The following is a 17782-nucleotide window of genomic DNA, read 5'->3' on the forward strand; positions in this document are numbered from 1 at the left end:
TGTGTGTGTGTGTGTGTGTGTGTGTGTCTGTCTGTCTGTCTGTCTGTCTGTCTAAGGAGACCACAAGGTAGGTACCAGATCTCCTGGAACTAGAGGCACAGGCACTTGTGAGTACTTGTGTACACTGACATGAGTCCTCATTGGTTGAAATGAGCCATCTCTCCAGCTCTCTCTGACATCTGGCCTGTGATCTTGGCTAGTTGATCAGTGTGTATGGTGTGAGGTAAACATAGAACTTCATCCCTGAACACATGGCAACTCTCATGGAAGCATGTATTGAAAAGATAATTGTGTGTGTGTGTGTGTCTGTGTGTGTGTGTGTATAGGAGGGTACACTAACTCATGGTGCGTGTTTAGAGGCCAGAGGTCAATGTCAGGGTCTTCCTTTCTCCATCATGAGACAATGTCTCTCACTAAATCTTCTTGGATTTTGCCAATTTGACTGGATTGGCTGCTGGCCAGAAAGCCTATTCTTGCCTTTCCCCCAGCATCCACCCAGGGATCCAAACTCAGTTCTTATTCACACAGCAAGCACAAAACATTTTCTTTGTATACATGCCCTGGCGCCTCTGCTGGCAGTAAAAAGTCACTTTTCACCTATTGTTGAACTATAAAGTCATCCTTTAGAAAAAAAGACCTAAGGTTGACAGAAAAGTGCTGACAGCTCAGGCTTGGAGCCGTGCCCAGGGTCCAAGTGGAAACTGGCTCTTAGCCTTGGGGCGTACAACCCAACAATTGGAGTGAAGGCTAGCCCACTGCTCTCCTCTCCCTATGAAGAGGGTGGGCCCCTCTCTACCCACCCTCTGACCTGCCCTAATTGTTCCCCCTCCCCTCAGTAGCTCTCCATGCAGGGGCAGGAAGCTTTTCTAGCTGCCCTCCCCTGTGGTAGGGAAACCAGGGTGCCTACCTTAGCTTATGGACCTTTGCCCTGCAGGGCCTGTTGCCAGGCCTGACCCCACCAAACCAGACTGGGTACTTTCTCACCTCCAGAGAGACCTTGCTGGGCAAGGCTGACAGCGCGGCTGCCTGGAAGTAAGGCGTAGTATCAGCTTCCCCAGTAGCCCTGGTGCCACGGATAAAACCTGCTCCGGGCTCCAAACCAAAGTTGCTCTGTGAAGAGCTTGGTCAGCCAGTGGTTTCTGGTTTAGGGGCAAGTTCACAGAAGTTGGCCAGGGTCTGGAGAAACAGCTCTTCTGGGGAGCCACAGGGCTGCACTTCTAACCTAGAATGGTCTGCCTCCCACTGTATTACTTCAGCCAGATGCTTACCCAGGAAACAGTAGCATGTGCATATCTGGTTTTGTGGCCAACAGGTGGAACACCAGTCTAATTTCCTCCACTGGCTTTAGTGTTAAACCTATGGCTTCACCCCACCGGCCCCCATGAGGACTTCATTCAGTACCCAAGGCTGGCCTTGGACACTGATCTGCCTCTCAAGTGCAGGGGTTGAAGGTATGGGCCACCATAAACAGAACAAACTTTGTTTTTTTGTTGTTGTTGTTTGTTTTTCTGAGATGGTTGTGTGCAAGGCTAGTCCACTGAAGTTCCACACAACCTTGGCTAGCCTAGAACTTGCTACCTAGATGAGGAGCTATGCCATACTTGTCCTCTTAGTAAGGGGAAGGCCAAGGCAGAGTATCACAGGCGGCCAGCTAGGCGGCAGCCCCTTTTGTGAGGTATACAGGAGAGGCTGGGCAGGCTGCCACAGTGCGTGTTTACCAAGTGTAAAGCCCAGGGTTTGACCCAACACTGTAGAGACTAAAACCCACTAGTTATTAGGTGTTCTGGATCCTGGAGAGTGGTATGTGCCACCACACGTCTAGCTTGCACTACACTTTTTTCTTTTTTTTTTTTAAAGTTTTTATTTATTTATTATATGTAAGTACACAATAGCTGTCTTCAGACATCTCATTACAGATGGTTGTGAGCCACCATGTGGGTGCTGGGATTTGAACTTAGGACCTCCAGAAGAGCAGTCAGTGCTCTTAACCACTGAGCCATCTCACCAGCCCCACTTTTTTCTTTTTTTTTTTGAGACAGGGTTTCTCTGTGGAGCCCTGGCTGTCCTGGAACTCATTCTGTAGACCAGGCTAGTCTCGAAATCTCTAACTCAGAAATCCACCTGCCTCCCAAGCGCTGGGATTAAAGGCGTGCGCCGCCACCACCCGGCTCACTACACTTTCTACATGTAACAAATTACACTCTAGTTTAGGCAAACTCGGTGTCTTCAGGGCTGTCCACGAAATGGTTTATACCTATGACATAGGACACGGGCTGTGGCTCCTGAAGTACATTGGGTCTCTTCTGACCCAAGCATCAGTTCATTCAGAGCTGTAGTCCTGGTACCCTTAGCTGATATCCCGTTTTTGTTTACATACCTGGAATACTCCTAGGCCCAGCCTGAGCCAGTACAACTATCAGCCTGGGATCTCAGTCTCTTTGCATTCACCAAAGACCCCAGGGCATCCTTAGTTCTCCCATGCTTGCCTGCCACCTGGCCAGTGACCAACTGCATGGGACTGGCTCTAGAGCGACTTGCTACTGTTGGTATTTCCCTTTCCTCCTGCCTTTGGATGTCTAAGAATTCTTCGTATAGGCTCTACCCTGTAAGGTGGTCCTGGTTTACTGGATGCAAAGGTGACAGCATTGTCCTTAGCGGTGGATGAGCTCAAAAAACTGTCAGGCCCCCGAGTGAGTGAGGAGTGAGCAGGGAAGACAGAAAAGTCTCCCAGGCCACTTGGTTTATTAGATCCTGAAGACGGATGCCGGCAGTGCCCCTGGCTCCACGGCCATCTCCTGGGTGAGGGCCTGGTGCTGAGGGGACTGCGGGAGGCAAATGGGCACGGGGCCCAATCTCATGTTGACACACACACAACCCCATTTGAGGAAAACCAGGCTGCTTTGAAGCCTGAGGGGTGGTAAGGGGTGACCCCTGCCATACAGGAAGACACATTCTGGGAGGGCACATACAATGAACTCATTCTAGCCCCAGCTCTGCCAGCATGCTCCCCTGGCCCTGAGGAAGCCAGGCAAGGGAGGTCACAGGTGTGTGAGGGACACAGCCAGTTCCTGACGACAGGTACAGGATTCAGCAAAACTGACCATTAACGCAGCCAAGGCTGCATACAGGAGGTGCACACGGCACCCCAGGCACTTTCTCTGGACTCCACTGCCATGACATTTGCTGGTGATTTGTGCTGCCCGCCTGTTCCCTCTCCTGAAGGCACTACCTTCCAGAACACGGCACAGTGGTCCCTCTTGTGATGAAAGTGCGTGCGTGCGTGCTCTAGTCATTTGGTAAGCAGAAGCTGCCATAGGCTGCACCCTGCCACACTCACTACCCAAGTTCTGGGTAGAAGCTGCTCGGTGTACAGAGGGCCAGAGGGAGCAGGAAGCCTACTCAGCTTCGCTGGGCTTGCCAGGCAGGGCAGGGTAGCAGCCAGGGAGGTGGGGACAGTGACACCAGCCAGGCCAGACCTCTTCTGAGTGAATCATCCATTGGATGGGAAGACAGGGCGACCCAATGGGGAGAGCCTGGGAGCATGTAGGGCAGAGGTGCCACTTCATTGGGGCCAAGGCAGGGTCAGAAGGCAGAGCCAGCAGCCCGAGGGTGGGAAGAACAGGAACCTGCTGAGGACCAGCACGGGCCAGGCCAAGAAGGAGGAGAGCCCACGCCCTTCCCACTCTTCCAAGGAGCTCAGCACAACGACTGAGCACGGCCCACGTGTCCCTGGCCATGTCAGGTTGACATTTTGATGCCAAAGTGCTTCCGTAGCTGCTCCAGGAACATGAACGTGAGCACGGTGTGGGGGACGAGACGGATGCCCGCAGGAAAGAGACCCTGGGTGGAGACACCAGACGGGAGAGACGTCAGGTCCAGGGAGACCCAGCCCAGTTGCTCTCCCATTGCCCACCATCCCCACCGCCCCAGCACACCTTGAAAAAGGCCTGCGGCCCGAGTTTTGCTGTCTCCACGGCACAGTGGAAAACACCCTGTAAGAAACAGTAAAGGATGCAAGAGGGTTCTCAATCAAAGGCACAGAGGAACCCTTCAGGCACAGGAGGGCATGGCCACTCTAAGCGTTCCCAGGAACGTGTTTGGAGCCCAAACCAAAAGCTGCTTGGACTGTGATATTAGGGACAAAAGAGTAAAGACCACGTCGGCCAAGGCGATGGACTGCTGAGATAGCCAACCAGACTGGCTCTCAAGACACTGGTCAGATTCTACTGACTGTGTGAACGGCTTCCTCTGTAAAGCAAAACCAAGGCCAAGGCCTTGGAAAAGTACAGCCCCACCCCCAGGCAAGTGCTACCCAGAGTTGAGCAACTGGAAAGGAACAGGGGACAACTGCCTCATCTCTGGGCTCCCACACCCCAGTGGGAAGCTTACCCATCCCCAGGATAAGACAGAGCAGAGAGTGAGGAGGCCCCCCAAGAACGGCCATAGATGGCAGGAACCCCACCCAGTCCTGGAGCCTACAGCCCAGTATTCACCTGATACTCGCCCTTGGAGTTCATCAAGCGAGTCTTCAGCACATCCAGCGGCTGGCACAGGAATGTGGCACATCCGCCCTGAGGAGGTAATCTGTCAATGGGCCTCCAGGCACTCTCAGGCCCTCAGGGCGTGCCCACCCACAGGCCACCTTAAAAGAGCCCTTCTCTCCATTCCTGAGGGTCCCAGGGCCGCAAGAAGAAGTGACACAGGAATTATCTTGGCCTGGGCTAACTTGTGAACTTGATTTCCAGTTGTGGGCTAAGGAAGGCTGCATCAGGCTCACCCCAAGTGCTCCTTGAATCGTGCCCCACCCCCCACCCCACGCGGGGCACTTACGGCGATGAAACTGGAGACAAAGTGGGTGAAAATGTTGTCACGCAGGTACCCGGTGCTGAGGACCAGCTGTTTGGCCTGGTCATAGCAGGACAGCTGCACACAGGAATGGGGACAGTCATGGCCAAAGAAACCCCCGAAACCAGACAGAGTAGACAGGGTCCACATGACAACATCTGACAGTGAGCGAGCACCTGCTGTCACCTGGATCACCACACCTGGACATGCAGGTGAGGATCTGCCTCAAAGTCAGACGCAGGCTGCCGCTGAACCACCTGTGCCCACCCTCTCCCAGGACAGCACGAATCTCCCCAAGGCTCCCAGTGCTCACTGCTATGCTGTAGTCCCTGGGGATAGAGGATAGAGGTCATACATGTTTGTCTAAAAGCACCATTTTGCACAGGACCCCTACCTGGCCCACAGTGACGAGGGCCCCACGGCTGGATGCCATGGTTGCTCCGGAGAAGAGCTTCTTCAGGCCTTCTGCAGGAAAAAGTGACAGGTGACATCACTCTAGACCTCAGGCCACCCCAACATTGCACTTGACTGCCCACCCTGTCTGTTTCCGCGGGCTGCTTTTCCACCCCAAGCCCACCCGTTCACATATGTACCCAAATTCATACATTTTTACAATCAGGTAAAATTCCTCTCCCCCTCACCTTCGCGGGCTACACGGTACAGACCATCCAGGGCATGAGAGTAGCTGTTGGTGACAAAAGTCGGACCGATGAGGTTCACCACATCCCTTGGTTCTGCAGGGTGTGTCTTAGGCCCCAGGAAAAGCCACATCCCCACTGTGGGTCACACAACTCTTGCAACAGCATTATACTCAATGGGGTACCTCATGGTAAGAGTTCAAAGCCAGCCTGTGCTACAGAATGAGACCCTATCCCAAAATTAAATAAAAATAAGAAGCTGGAAAGGGAAGGGAGGAAGGGAGGGAGGGAGGGAGGGAGGGAGGGAGAGAAAGGAAGAAAGAAAGAAAGAAAGAATGAAAGAAAGAAAGAAAAAAAGAAAAGAAGAAAGAGACAAACTAGAAACTGGACCAGCCTAGTTTTGTGGAGGATAAACCAGGAGGATTGTAGTTCAAGGACAGCCTAAGCATAAGGGAAGACAACACTAGAAACAGCCTGGATTCCCACAGGTGAAGGAAAAAGTGAGATAGTTGAGACTGTTAGAAGGGACGCTAGACACTGCCAGGAAGGGCGGGGAGCTGCTGCAGAAGACGCTGATCTTGAAGCCCCATGTTGTGCCTGGGGCTAGCCTGGAGTGGAAAAGGAGGGCCTTCCTACCTCAGGTCTCCTGGCTGTGAGCCCTTCTCCCATGTGTCCCTACCTCATGGGCTTTGAGGCTTGGGTGCCCCTGCACTCATAGACACCTGACTAGGGCTATCCTCAGCTACAAAGAAGCCCAATCCTATATGATAGTTCTGGTATCAGCAGGTTCCTGCAGGCAGGTATGGGGACTACCTCTGTTTAGTGAGATTCTTCCCATAGGAAAGAACATAAAGGTCTTAGGGGACCAGGTGACAGCCCTTAGTGACCCCAGGGTGACTGTGCATGGTAAAGTCACCAGTTTCCTGTTCCATATGACCCATGAGCACTCATGAGCAATTCGGGGAGTCCCTGGTTATGTGACAGCAGACCTGTGCGGGGGTCCTCCCTGGCCTGGCCCCTTACCTCTGTCTCCCACCTGGCCAAAGCCCACCCCTACTCACTTGCGCCGCTGGTTCAGGGGCAGCTTCATGTCATTCTGCATCCTGAAATAGTAGGACAGGCAGCGATAGGTGGTCCATTGGATGTACATTAGCCCCCAGGCCTCACGTCAGCTCACTGCCTGGGGCTAACAGTGCTGGATTGTCTACCCAAGCTCAGGGAAGGATCATGGGAGTTGGCTAAAGCCAGGCTTAGAGTCTGAGTGGCTTGCCCCAGGCTGAGTGTACTTTGGAGTCTGGGAGTAATTTGGGCAAAGGCTTGCCTGCCTGGGAATGGGAAAGCCCTTGACCTTGTGGGATGAGAGGCTCATACAAACCTGACATTGACCAAATCTGCTGGGGTCCCCACGAAGCCTCCAGTTAAACCTGTGGTGATATAAGTGTCAGGGCCTGACGGTCCCCTGTCCTGGGCCTCCGCCCAGCCCTTGCCCTGACTACCCAGTGCTCACCACTGATGCCGCCCAGCAAGACCTTGTTGTAGAAGGGGAGAGGCCCCTGGCTGTCCTTGGTCATGTAGTCCCTCATGGTCTCGTAGATAGCGAACCGAGTCAGGGAGTAGGTCATCTGGGGAGGGGGCCTGGCTCAGAGGACTGGTCACTCTACCCAGTGTCCATTCTAAAGCCATTGAGCTTGCAAGCAGTCAAGCCAATTCACAAACCCAGAGGAGCTGTTCCCGGTTGTTCTCAGCCTCAGTTTTCCCTTCTGAGACTGGAAGGCAGGCCCCTGCCGCACACCCACCCCGTGTCTCATCTGTAATAAATCTGAAGGAGGAAGAGAAAGCAGCTGCAGCTCCCTAAGGCTCCTTCACAGGACTGACTCCTAGGTTCTGAGACCTAGGAAGCCGATGTCAACACGAGAGAAAAAAGAACTCATCTCAGGAGTCCTGTCCGAGAACCAAGCCGTATGCACGCACCTGCCTGCACAGCGAGGCACTCAGGCCGTTGTAGAGCGCCAGGAAGCCGTCGGTTCGCACCACCTGCAGTGCCATTCCAGTCATGCGCAGCTTCACCTCCTGTTGGGTCTGTAGATGCACCTGTGCATAGACAGGGAGGGTCTGTCACGTCCATGCAGAGCAGAGCTCTGACCTAGCCACAAGTTGGAAGAAACAAGGTTGCGGTGAGCCAGCTGCCTGGGCCTCCATTACAAGCTCTGCTGAGGTAACTGCCAGGATCAATTATTTCCAGGTCTGTACCCTGTGGACTTGGTGCTGTCAGCATCCCTACCTAGGGTGGGAGGAAACCAAAGCAGGGCAGTAGGGAGGTCCCAAAGGGCCTAAGAATGGTGGAGTGTGCCTAGTCCCGGGCCTATAACTGTTCCTTCTTATACAGTAGTGACAATTATGCCCCTCAAGGCCTTGCTTCACTCTCTCTCCTGTCCTGATGGCCTGAGGTCAGGCTCAGGAGCTTTGGCCCTGATCATTCTTGTATCAGCCCTGGTACTGATTCCAAAATGCCTGTCCACAGCCAAATGTGGCCCCACAGGCATGCTTACACTCATGTGAAAAATTGACAGAGAAAGAGCTAAGATGGTGAGGACAGAGGGTGCCTGGTGCTCAGCCATAGGGGTGTGATCCTCCAGTAGTATGCAGATCAAGTGGGACAAAGGGTCAAGGCCCACCCAAGGGACAGTGGCTATGAGGGTTAACAGCTTCTGTGGATGTGAGGACCAAAGCAAAGTGGACACAGCAAGCGAATTCAAAACATGTTTTCAAAGTTGACAAAGGCAGGAGGATCATGAGTTTGAGGTCAGCCTGAGGTGTAATAAGATCCTGTCTTATTAAAACAAAATCCATACAAGTTTTCAAATGGTCTCTGTGAGCAGTCTTCACTGGGATACGCTGACCGCTAACTCTCCTGCGGCTGAGCACTGCCCACTGTTGACTGGCCTGGGTCCAATAGTGGTCAGGCATCCACTGCAACCTTTCTTGTTCCTCCGGGCAGCAGCAGAACATCCGAGTGGGGGTGGGGCGAAACCCGGAGGGAACTTAGACAATGAACAAATCACCTGGGACTCTTATGTCATAGTCTGTCAACACTCAAAGGACTGTCTGGGAGTGAGGTGAGTCTCCTGGGCCCATACCTGGGTTAGCCATCTAGCCTGACCCCCATGACGGAGAAGGATGAAGGTACATTCAGTAAAGGAAAACACCAACAGGAAACCCCTCCCAGAACAATCAGTACCCTCCTCTTCCTGTTATAATACCTGCCAGAGGCAAGGCCCAGGGGCTGGACCTGTGTATGCTACCCCCAGGAAAAATGAGGTTCCAGTCCTCATGTGTACCCAATGGCCAGCATTCTTAGTAATTAGAAAAGCTATCTGGGAGTGACATCCAAGCCTGAAACCCCTGCACGTGGAAGGTAGAGGCAGGAGTCCAAAGCCTGCATAACAAGTTGAAGGTAAACCTGGGCTACAAATAAAAGAAAGAAAAGCTATTGCCTTTCTTAGGAAATTCAGTCCCCAAGAGGAGACAGAGACCAGCCCAGAAGCTTGAAGAATTTGCCTGGGACTGGATCAACAAACAGCTCAGATCTCAAGGACCAAACCAACGTGGGGGATGGGGGGGGGTGGCAGCCAGTGTGAATGCTCGGTCCACAGGCTGAAGTAGCAGCCAGAGTCCATTGGGCAGAGTGGGTGAGTTCTTTGTGGTAATACAGAATCAGGAAAAAATACCCCAGAAACAGGGAGAGAGCTGTCTCAGTTTGCCCTAGAAGTATTTATTTTTAAAGAAACACACACACACACACACACACACACACACACACACACACAAACAAACCCCCACAAAACCACGTGTCTCATTTGTTACGGCCAGTCTTACAGGGCAGAACCCTATGAATGCAAGGTCTCCTAGCTCACTTAGGACGGTGCTGATCCCAATATAGCAATCAAACAAGCGGAAGCAGAAGACCGAGGTCACATCACCACCTAACCCATTGCCTTCATTTCCAACTCCCAAGCCCTCACAGTAGGTGGTGCTAAGCACCCTGCAGTGGGAGTGCTCTTGCGTGCAGCATCCAGGCTGGTCTTTGGGTCTCAACGCCTGTACACACGCACAACTTTAACCAGAGTAGTCGAATGTTTGTGACCAAGGAATGGCTCAGAGTGGCAGAGTTCACATAAGTACTATCGCGCACAGCTGAAGCTGGACAGCCATCTGTTAAGACGGGGGGGGGGGGGGGGAGGTGAGTTGGGGGGAGCAGGGGGGACTAGCCGGTGAGCTGAGGAGCAGGATGTCCCCTCTGAGGCTTAGCTGTTTGTCACTTGCGGACTCCAGCTGCAGACGGTCCCCGGGGATTTTCCACCGCTGCCTACGGGGAAGTAAGCGTAGGGGCGTCCGCAGGCCCAAGGCCAGCAGCGCAGAGCGGGGCAGCCGGGGCTCAGGCCGGCGTGGGCGTCGCCGGCAGTAATTACCGGGTGCGCAGTCAAGCGGCGGCCGCAGTAGACGCCTTGTAGGCGCCAGGCCGGGGATGGTCCCCAGCGCCTAGGGCTCACCCGCGCGATCGGCCTTGAAACTCAGCCTCACCTTGAGCAGGTCTAGCGGGTGCGTGCAGCAGGCGGCTCCGCAGGAAGCCAGCCCCCCAAAGTACCAGCGAGACACGCGTGCCTCGGCCATGGCCAGAGCAGCAACGACCTGGTCCGACCCCGGTCAGCACCACAACTCGGGTTCCAGCCGCTTGACGGCCGGTTCAAAGCGCTACCGAGCGCCCGCGCCCGGTGCAGCCAATGCGCCCGCGCGGCCCCAGGGGCGGGGCCTATGGGCTCCGCCTGCCGCTGGACTCCGGCCTTGGGAGACTCCACCTCTGGTCTTAAAGCGGCCGCACCGAGGAGCATAGATGGGAGGTCCACTGGACCGTGAAACCGCTGGAGCTAGCTCATGGCCACCCCTACTTCTCCAGATTATGGCTTTGATCTCAGTTCCGCAGGCGCTCTGCCATTCTCAACTCAACAGGAGGCTGGTTTCCTACCAGCACCCTCTAGCCCTAGCCTGAACTTGCGCCCTGGTGCTGACTTGTGTTACCCAGGTGAAGGACACGTGTTGTAGCAGTGGACCTCTGCCCCCCATCCCCCACCCCCATCCCCCTCGAGGGCCCATCCCCCGCCCAGATGTAGAGGGGGATGGAAACCTTCTTGAGGCCAGTCTGCAAATTAAATAGAAACCAGGGACAAAAGGCTCTTAGTAAAGGGTAGCAGCGCTCCTCCCCCATGCCTACACCCAGCGAGTCCCTGCCAAGCTTTGCTGTGGACACAGCCTTAGGCAGCCACCACGGAGAGGGTTCTGGACTGTGAATTCTTCATAGTTACTGGCTCAGGCTCCTAGGAAGCAGCTCCAATCTGCCTGGTCTCAGAAGCCCATCTCTAACTCCTGACAATGGGCAAAGAAATCCACATGTGCTCCTAGTCCGAGGGTGCACCTGCTAGGCAAGATGAATTCCGAGTCCCAAGGCTGCATTAAGTCTGGCCACATGAATAAAAGACAGGTGTCCTATAGCTCCGGCTCAATAGCTATCTGATGCAAAAAAGAAAGCTAACATACACCTGGCAAACAGCTCCAGGCCCCGGGCTGCCCCTGCTGAACATCCAGTGCCCAACTTTGTAGCAGTATGGGGGTATAAAGCATCATGCCGTTCATCTAGAACTCTAGGTGGCCTCCCATGCCGAGATGCTTATTGTCATAGACCCAAGCTAGATCTCCTGGCTCCTCACTAGGGGCTGTGCTGTCTTGGCATTTCTCCCCACACCCAAAAGCACCCTACACTGGGAGAAGCCTGTACCGAGGGAGTGAGGGACACTTCCCACACTGGATCCATTCCTTTCCTACAGCAAGTACAGGCAACATGTATACCTTAGGTCTAGGCAGGTCTCCAGGTGGCAGTATCTGATAACTTAGCTGGGCCTCTGTGGGGTAGGGAAATGAATAATTGTTCAGCTGGTGTGAGACCAGGAGCACCATTTGGTCTTGCCCATACAGACCAGCCCTACCCAGAAACTGAGAAGTACTAGACATAAACCACCAGGCACAGCAAAGAGGTCATAAGCTAGAGGAAGCCTGGTTGGTGTTCAACAAGAGATACTGCTTTTGTGTATAAAACACTGGAGGCACCTTCAAAGCTACACGTAAGAACCATGAGCTATAGGACCAAGGGTTAGGGTAATCTTCACACAGCACGGGAACAAAGCTATGCCAAGTTCTGTCTAGTCTCATTTGGTCCAAATCCAACAGCAGTCTAATCAATCTTGTAACTAGAATGGAGGTGACCAGGCTACAGATGTAGACATATGTAGTCTACCCTTCTTTGAGAGAGCTGGAAACCATTACTGGCCACAGGAACTCAGTCCATGGGGAAAAACTTACAAGGTAGAGAGCAAGGACAAGCCCCAACTGGGAAATGCAGGCCAGAGGCTAAGGACTCGTTTTACCTTTAAGACAGGATCTAACACGCATGTAGCTCTCAGATTGGCCTCACTGTTGGGACGGCAAACACATATACACGCAGGATTCTAGGGCCCACATGTAATTAATGGGTACAGAAAGGCTGGAATGGCCATAACATCAAGGGGCCTGAGTTTTTCTTGCTCTGAAGTACTTGGGAAGGCACGCAGAGCTTACACACACCAGGCAAGTGTTTTACTACCAATCAGCACAACCACATACTAAGGTCTGTATCTGTCTTCAGTGCATGGTCCAGAATCACAGGAGTGAAGTGAGGCTAACGTAACAGCCAAAGAGGTCAGGGTCAACCCAGACCTTTGTCCATCGTCCTCAAGCTCAGAACACATGGGCCTGGTATCACCTTAGCATTGATTAGACTCTTGCCTGGGGTAGAATGGTACTTAGAGCAGATGTGAACTTTTCAGGCCACAGGATAGCTCACCCACCTGCCCCAGGTGGTAGCAGGATCTGGCAAGTCATACCTAGGCCTCCTGGTAGCCACCTTTGTGAGGACAGCCCTGAAGTGCTCATGGACAATCATTAACCAGAACAGGGTGGCCATCAGCAATCCCCAAGGCCGAGTACAGCAGTTCAGTCAGGGAAGCTGGAGTTTCCTAGTTATGTAGTGTGGAGTGGACTGGCTTATAGCTGGGTGGGGCTGCCAAGTGCAAGGCAGTCCTCACAAGACAACACTGCCCTCTTCTGGTCTCTTACAGGAACTGCAACTACTCAGTACCAATGCTAGAGGGTACCTTCTGTTCAAACACTACTGGGCTTTGGGCTTGGTTAAAGACCAGCTGAAGATGGTTGTTCTCCTAGGTTCTGCTCAGAGTTCTAGGAACAAAACTACCGACTCCACACTCCACCTTGGGGGTGACCCAGTGCAGGCTTGGTCAGAGTCTTTTAAGACCTGCATGCACAAGCCTCTTCTGCCACCTTGCCCCAGCCCTGAGTCTGGCAGAAGTCCCATCTTTAAGTGTGCTTATCCCTCTTGTGGACCACCATCCTGCATTGAGTATTAGAGCTACTAGCTCAGTCCCTACCCACCCCAGCTGGGGCTATGCTGGACCCAAAACAGTCTTGGTAGGTTGGGCCAGACTTTGTTACTTTTAAAACTCCAAGTATATGTTGGGCAGTGTTGACACACAGGAGGCAGAAGCTGGCAGATTTGAGTTCAAAGCCAGCCTGGTCTACAAGGCAAGTTCCAGGACAGCCAGAGCTACATATAGAAACCCTGTGTTAAACAAAGGAACACAACCTCTCCAAGCATCTGAATGGAAATTCCCTATTCAAACCTCAAGATACAACCCCTCCCCTAAACTCAGCTCCATACTGTGCTGTGTCTGGGTGGACACAACCTATTATGGAGTAACAGAGGATAGCCCCCTCCCCCAAACAATGGGACATGATGCATGGCTGCACTCCCCAAAAAAGCCCAACAGGCAGGCACAGCAGGGGCAAAGAGCCTGCACAAGGTTCAGGACACACATATGCCTCTAGGGGGTCCCTCATACTACCAGGCCTGGGCACACACACCACTCACTGGACACACCCAGCCTGAATAGTATATTTTCTCAGTAGCCACCAGAGGGTGTATTCACTTGGTAAGTTCCCAAGGCAATCTGTTGAGAGTTCTGCAAAGGTTGTCACTGCCCCACCCCATCACAGTAGGTCCATCCTGTCCCTCTCTCAGGAGACCTTGGTCACTAGCGTCAGTAGCTGTTGCTCCCAACGCACCGCCAGGGAGTGAAGCGGGGTGAGCAGGCTTTGCCTGGATCCCAGGGACACTAGTCCATAAGTCCTCATAACCGTGTTTCACTCCAGAACCACAGTGCCACCCACTGCCTCCAAGGCTGCTTTGATCTTCTCTGCCTCAGCTTTGGCGACGTTAGCTTTGATTTCCTGGGGGAGGGACTCCACCAGCTTCTTGGCCTAAAAGAGACAACAGTCTGTCACAAGCATACCCAAGCAAGAAAAGCCACCATCAACACCACCCAGGGGAAGGCTCTGAGGAAGGGGTCCCACCTGGACAAGGTTTATGCCCTGCACATAGTTCTTGATCTCCTTGATGAGCTTCACTTTGTCCACAGGCTTTGCTTCTGTCAGGCGGACGGTGAAGTGGGTTCGTTCTTTCTGTTTGGGGATGTCTTCTTCCTCAGCCGCCTTAGGGTATGGAGACAAAGACAAGGTAAGGAAGGAAGGGTTGAGGCTGCCCCACCAGGACCTGCAGTTAAGATCCAAACATAACCTGAGCTTCACCCTGCACAAAGCCATACCAGGAAGATCATTCACAGTACCACGCCCCGGAATAAAACACTCTCTGTGCCTCCTTGTACTTCCTTCCCACCCCAACCCTGTGCGCTTTTATAATTATTGAGACAGAGCTACTCTGAAGCCCAGGCTGTCCTGTTCACTCTGTAGATCAAGCTGGCCTCAAACTCAGAAATTCACCTGCCTCTGCCTCCCAAGTGCTGGCATTAAAGGCGTGCGCCACCACCGCCCTGCTATATTTTATATCTCTTAAAAACTGTAATTTATGGGGCTAGGTAGATAGATGTTCATGAAGGTTTGTCTTGCAAGTTTGAGGACCTGAGGTGGATCCCTGGAGCCCATGAAAAAGAAATGAGGCACGGCAGCTTGTGCCTATAACCCAGCACTGACACATAGACAAGAAGATCCCAAGGGCCCACTGGCTACCCAGCATAGACTGATCAACAAGCTCCCGGCCAAGAGACCATGTCTAAAACTAAGGTAAGTGGTGCCTGAACACGGGAGGCTTCCACGTGAGCACACACAAGCATCTACAGGTAACACACAATAGAAACTTATGAGGCAGGGAGAATAATAAAGGCTTTGCAGATAATAAATGTTTATGGAAAAATCAGGACTATCTCAGTCTTCCGCCAACCAAGCCTTGTAGCAACAATAACAACAGACAACCTCTTGGGGGTCATAACAACAATACTAGACAACCTTTTTTTTGGGGGGGGGGGCGCAGCAAAGGGTTGAGACAGGGTTTCTTTGCATAACAACCCTAGCCAACCTTTGACTCACTCTATAGACCAGGCTGGCCTCAGATTCACCTGCCTCCTGAGTGCTGGGATTTGAAGGCATACACTACCAGGCTTGGCTATAGTGACAACTATTTTAAGCCTTATTCTCAAAAGATGACTCACAGTGGGACAGGTGGGGCCATGGTATTCCTTAGTTGATGCATAGAGACCTTGTGGCCCCAGCTTTGAACCCCACCACCAGAGACACAACTGGATTGGGCCTGCATCCTGACACTGTATGACCCTTTTCAAAGGTACTCTGGCTTAGGCAATGAACCCTACCCATGCTTCAAAAGTTCAGTTTGGGCTACAGAAACGGTTCAAAGGTAAGCGTACACAATGTTTGCTCAGAGGAACCTGAGTTCAATTCCCAGCACTCATGTCAGGCTGGTAGCAACAGTCTTCAACTCCAGGTCGAGGGACCAGACATGTTCTTCTGACCGCTTTAAGTACTCACACACATGTCTCTGAGCAGCATTTATTTGACATAATAATGTCAAATTATTATGACATTAATCATAATAATTTTACGCATCGTCCTGGCAGGCTCGGAGTTCAGAGACGTGCCTCCCAAGTGCTGAAATTAAAAGCGTATGCTAACTTGCCCCGCCCCCTCTCATATTTTAAATACTGCTTGGAAACCTGTCAGCTAGAACTCTTTTGAGAAATGCCTTGTTCTCTCTTCCTCAACATCTTCAAGTTTCATTCAACACTCACCTTGTGGAGCGGCTTTCCTTGAAATTTCAAGCCTCTACCCAATTTATACTGCTTCCCTGTTCCCTGGCACAGGAGGCAGGCACTCTACCACACATCTGTGCCCTCCCTACCTTCAATAGTACTTATGACACTGTGCTGTTTGATGTAAACCTTCCTCTCTTCAGATCACTGTGTTTCCCACCAGTGTGGCTCAGAGGCTGGAAGGAAAGCTTACAGACACGAGGTTGATCCCCAGAACCCACATGGAAAGACAGAACTCCTCAAAGTTGTCCTTTGACCCCCTACTCATGTACACCCACGCACATTCACACAATAATAAACAAGGATCTTGAACGCCTTTGGCAGAAAAGTGCCCAGAGTTGTTGCAGGGGAGCCCACAGTGGGGACACACTAATTACAGCTGCAGACTCAAGCAGGAACAAGAGAAATACATAGATGTTGAGGTTGGCAGCTAACTGGACACACAGAATTAGGTCTTCCTGTGGCCTAGGCTCACCTCAGGGGCTGGGGCTGCAGCAGGGACGGCACCAGGCACCACGCCACCCATTGGCATAAGGCCGACATCCTGGATCTTCAATGTTTTCTGTAGGATAGAGGAGAGGTCTCAGTGGCTGCTTATCACACCCTAAATGTACTTACTAATGGAGGTACAAGCCTGTTTGGCCCTACCACCTAGGAAAGCACCTTTGATAATTTACCAAACTCCCAAAACACACCAGAAGAGACAGGGATCTCTGACTCTTGTTTGGTAAAAATACAAATAGAAGGCAGGATCCTTAGTCTCGGTCTGTGCTGATCTCTTTCAATACCTTCAGGAGTTCGTTGAGGTCTGAGATCTCCAGGAGCGTAAGACTAGCAATGTCTTGGACCAGTTGCTGAATCTTGGGGGGATATTCCTTGGGAGCATTATCCAGAGGTGCACCGGCGAGTGCTTCACTCCTTCGGTGGCTGCTGCTTCTTAACTGCCGCGCTCCACAGACACCGGGCATCTGTTGCCTATCCCATGCAAACAGCCGTTAGACCCGAGAAAACGGGAGACGCGGGAGAATCGAGGGCACAAGTTCCATGTGCTCAGTCCGCCACCACTGGGGCCAGAATCCACAAGCTGGGTGGGGTTAAGGGACCTGAAAAGGCTTCCCTACACTTCCCAAAGGGCCTCAGGATCCCACGATTATGTCTGCAATCCTGCCCATAACGGCAGACTTCTGGTTGAATGAAAAATACATCAGCCCGGCGGGTACACAGTGTTGCACCAAGCATTGTAAAGCACCGGGCTCGGGCTATGCTGCGGTCCACAGCGATGGGTCTGAGAGGCGGGAAGCTGGGGACGAAAGGTACCTGCACCCAAGGTCGCCCAGGCCGAGCCGCCCTCTCCACGCCCCGCAGGCTGGGCCGCGAAAGGTGGCGATGCGCCCGTCACCCCTTCCCTCCGAGCCTGCTTCCTGCCCGCCGCCCAGACAACGGCGCTCTAGACCCACCGCTATACCTGAGAAGGCGGAGCGCTACTCCCCCGAGTCCAAGCCGCGGCCCCCACAGGCGGCTAGCCGCCGCCGGCAGCATAGCTCCGCAAGCGGGAAGGTCACACACGCGGCTCTAAGCGGAAGCGACGCTCTATCTGGGAGGAGGCGAGCTGTCCGGGCCTCTCTAGCCACCAGACCTCCAGGTCTTGGAGCCCAGGGCCGCTCTAGCCTGGGTTGGCGCCTGATATGACGCACTAAGCGGTGCGACGCACAGGCGCAGTCCCGGCCCGGAAGCAGTACTGGGTTGGCGCTTTCTCCACCAACCCTGTGGGGCATGCCTTTGTCTCGCCAAGGGAGTAAGTGGGCGCCCCGTACCTACGAGCTCGCTGCGTAGCCCCTTGAATTCAGCTCAGGGGTCCAAGAGATTAGCAACCTAAGGAGTCCAGTACTCTTAAGCCTAAGAAAAGGGCCTGATCCATTGTTCTATAAGCCTGGAATCCTTCTACCAGGCAGAACCGCCACCTTTGAGTGCATATTAAGACAGGCACTTAGCCAGGAGGGAAATCTGAATGTCCTCACC

General features: G+C 53.0%; 2 protein-coding genes across 2 annotated transcripts; both read right to left on the reverse strand.

Annotated features, from left to right (window-relative positions):
• Positions 1 to 2690: 2690 nt before the first annotated feature.
• Slc25a10 (solute carrier family 25 member 10) lies at positions 2691 to 10252 on the reverse strand. Its single transcript, XM_028787938.1, has 11 exons — positions 10065 to 10252; positions 7455 to 7574; positions 6991 to 7105; positions 6859 to 6907; positions 6545 to 6586; positions 5487 to 5530; positions 5240 to 5310; positions 4831 to 4923; positions 4494 to 4571; positions 3936 to 3992; positions 2691 to 3840 (listed from the first exon to the last, which is right to left on the reverse strand). Exons 1-11 carry the CDS (start codon positions 10152 to 10154, stop codon positions 3739 to 3741), a joined length of 861 nt encoding a protein of 286 aa, XP_028643771.1. The 5' UTR covers positions 10155 to 10252; the 3' UTR covers positions 2691 to 3738.
• A 3259-nt stretch (positions 10253 to 13511) lies between these two features.
• Positions 13512 to 17538, reverse strand: Mrpl12 (mitochondrial ribosomal protein L12). The gene is made up of 5 exons (XM_028787932.1): positions 17229 to 17538; positions 16552 to 16738; positions 16239 to 16325; positions 13998 to 14135; positions 13512 to 13904 (listed from the first exon to the last, which is right to left on the reverse strand). Exons 1-5 carry the CDS (start codon positions 17300 to 17302, stop codon positions 13788 to 13790), a joined length of 603 nt encoding a protein of 200 aa, XP_028643765.1. The 5' UTR covers positions 17303 to 17538; the 3' UTR covers positions 13512 to 13787.
• Between the last annotated feature and the right edge of the window lie 244 nt (positions 17539 to 17782).

Source organism: Grammomys surdaster, unplaced genomic scaffold (assembly GCF_004785775.1).
Source record: "Grammomys surdaster isolate TR1022 unplaced genomic scaffold, NIH_TR_1.0 125688, whole genome shotgun sequence".
Taxonomy (NCBI): Eukaryota; Metazoa; Chordata; class Mammalia; order Rodentia; family Muridae; genus Grammomys; species Grammomys surdaster.

Coding starts and splice junctions, on each gene's coding strand:
- Mrpl12 (XM_028787932.1), bottom strand. CDS start 17,302: ATGCTGCCGGCGGCGGCTAGCCGCCTGTGGGGGCCGCGGCTTGGACTC. Junction 16,739..17,228: donor GTAGCGCTCCGCCTTCTCAG/GTATAGCGGTGG, acceptor TGCATGGGATAG/GCAACAGATGCCCGGTGTCT. Junction 14,136..16,238: donor CTGCAGCCCCAGCCCCTGAG/GTGAGCCTAGGC, acceptor CCATACCCTAAG/GCGGCTGAGGAAGAAGACAT.
- Slc25a10 (XM_028787938.1), bottom strand. CDS start 10,154: ATGGCCGAGGCACGCGTGTCTCGCTGGTACTTTGGGGGGCTGGCTTCC. Junction 6,908..6,990: donor CTTGCTGGGCGGCATCAGTG/GTGAGCACTGGG, acceptor ATATCACCACAG/GTTTAACTGGAGGCTTCGTG. Junction 6,587..6,858: donor GCAGATTTGGTCAATGTCAG/GTTTGTATGAGC, acceptor CTACTATTTCAG/GATGCAGAATGACATGAAGC.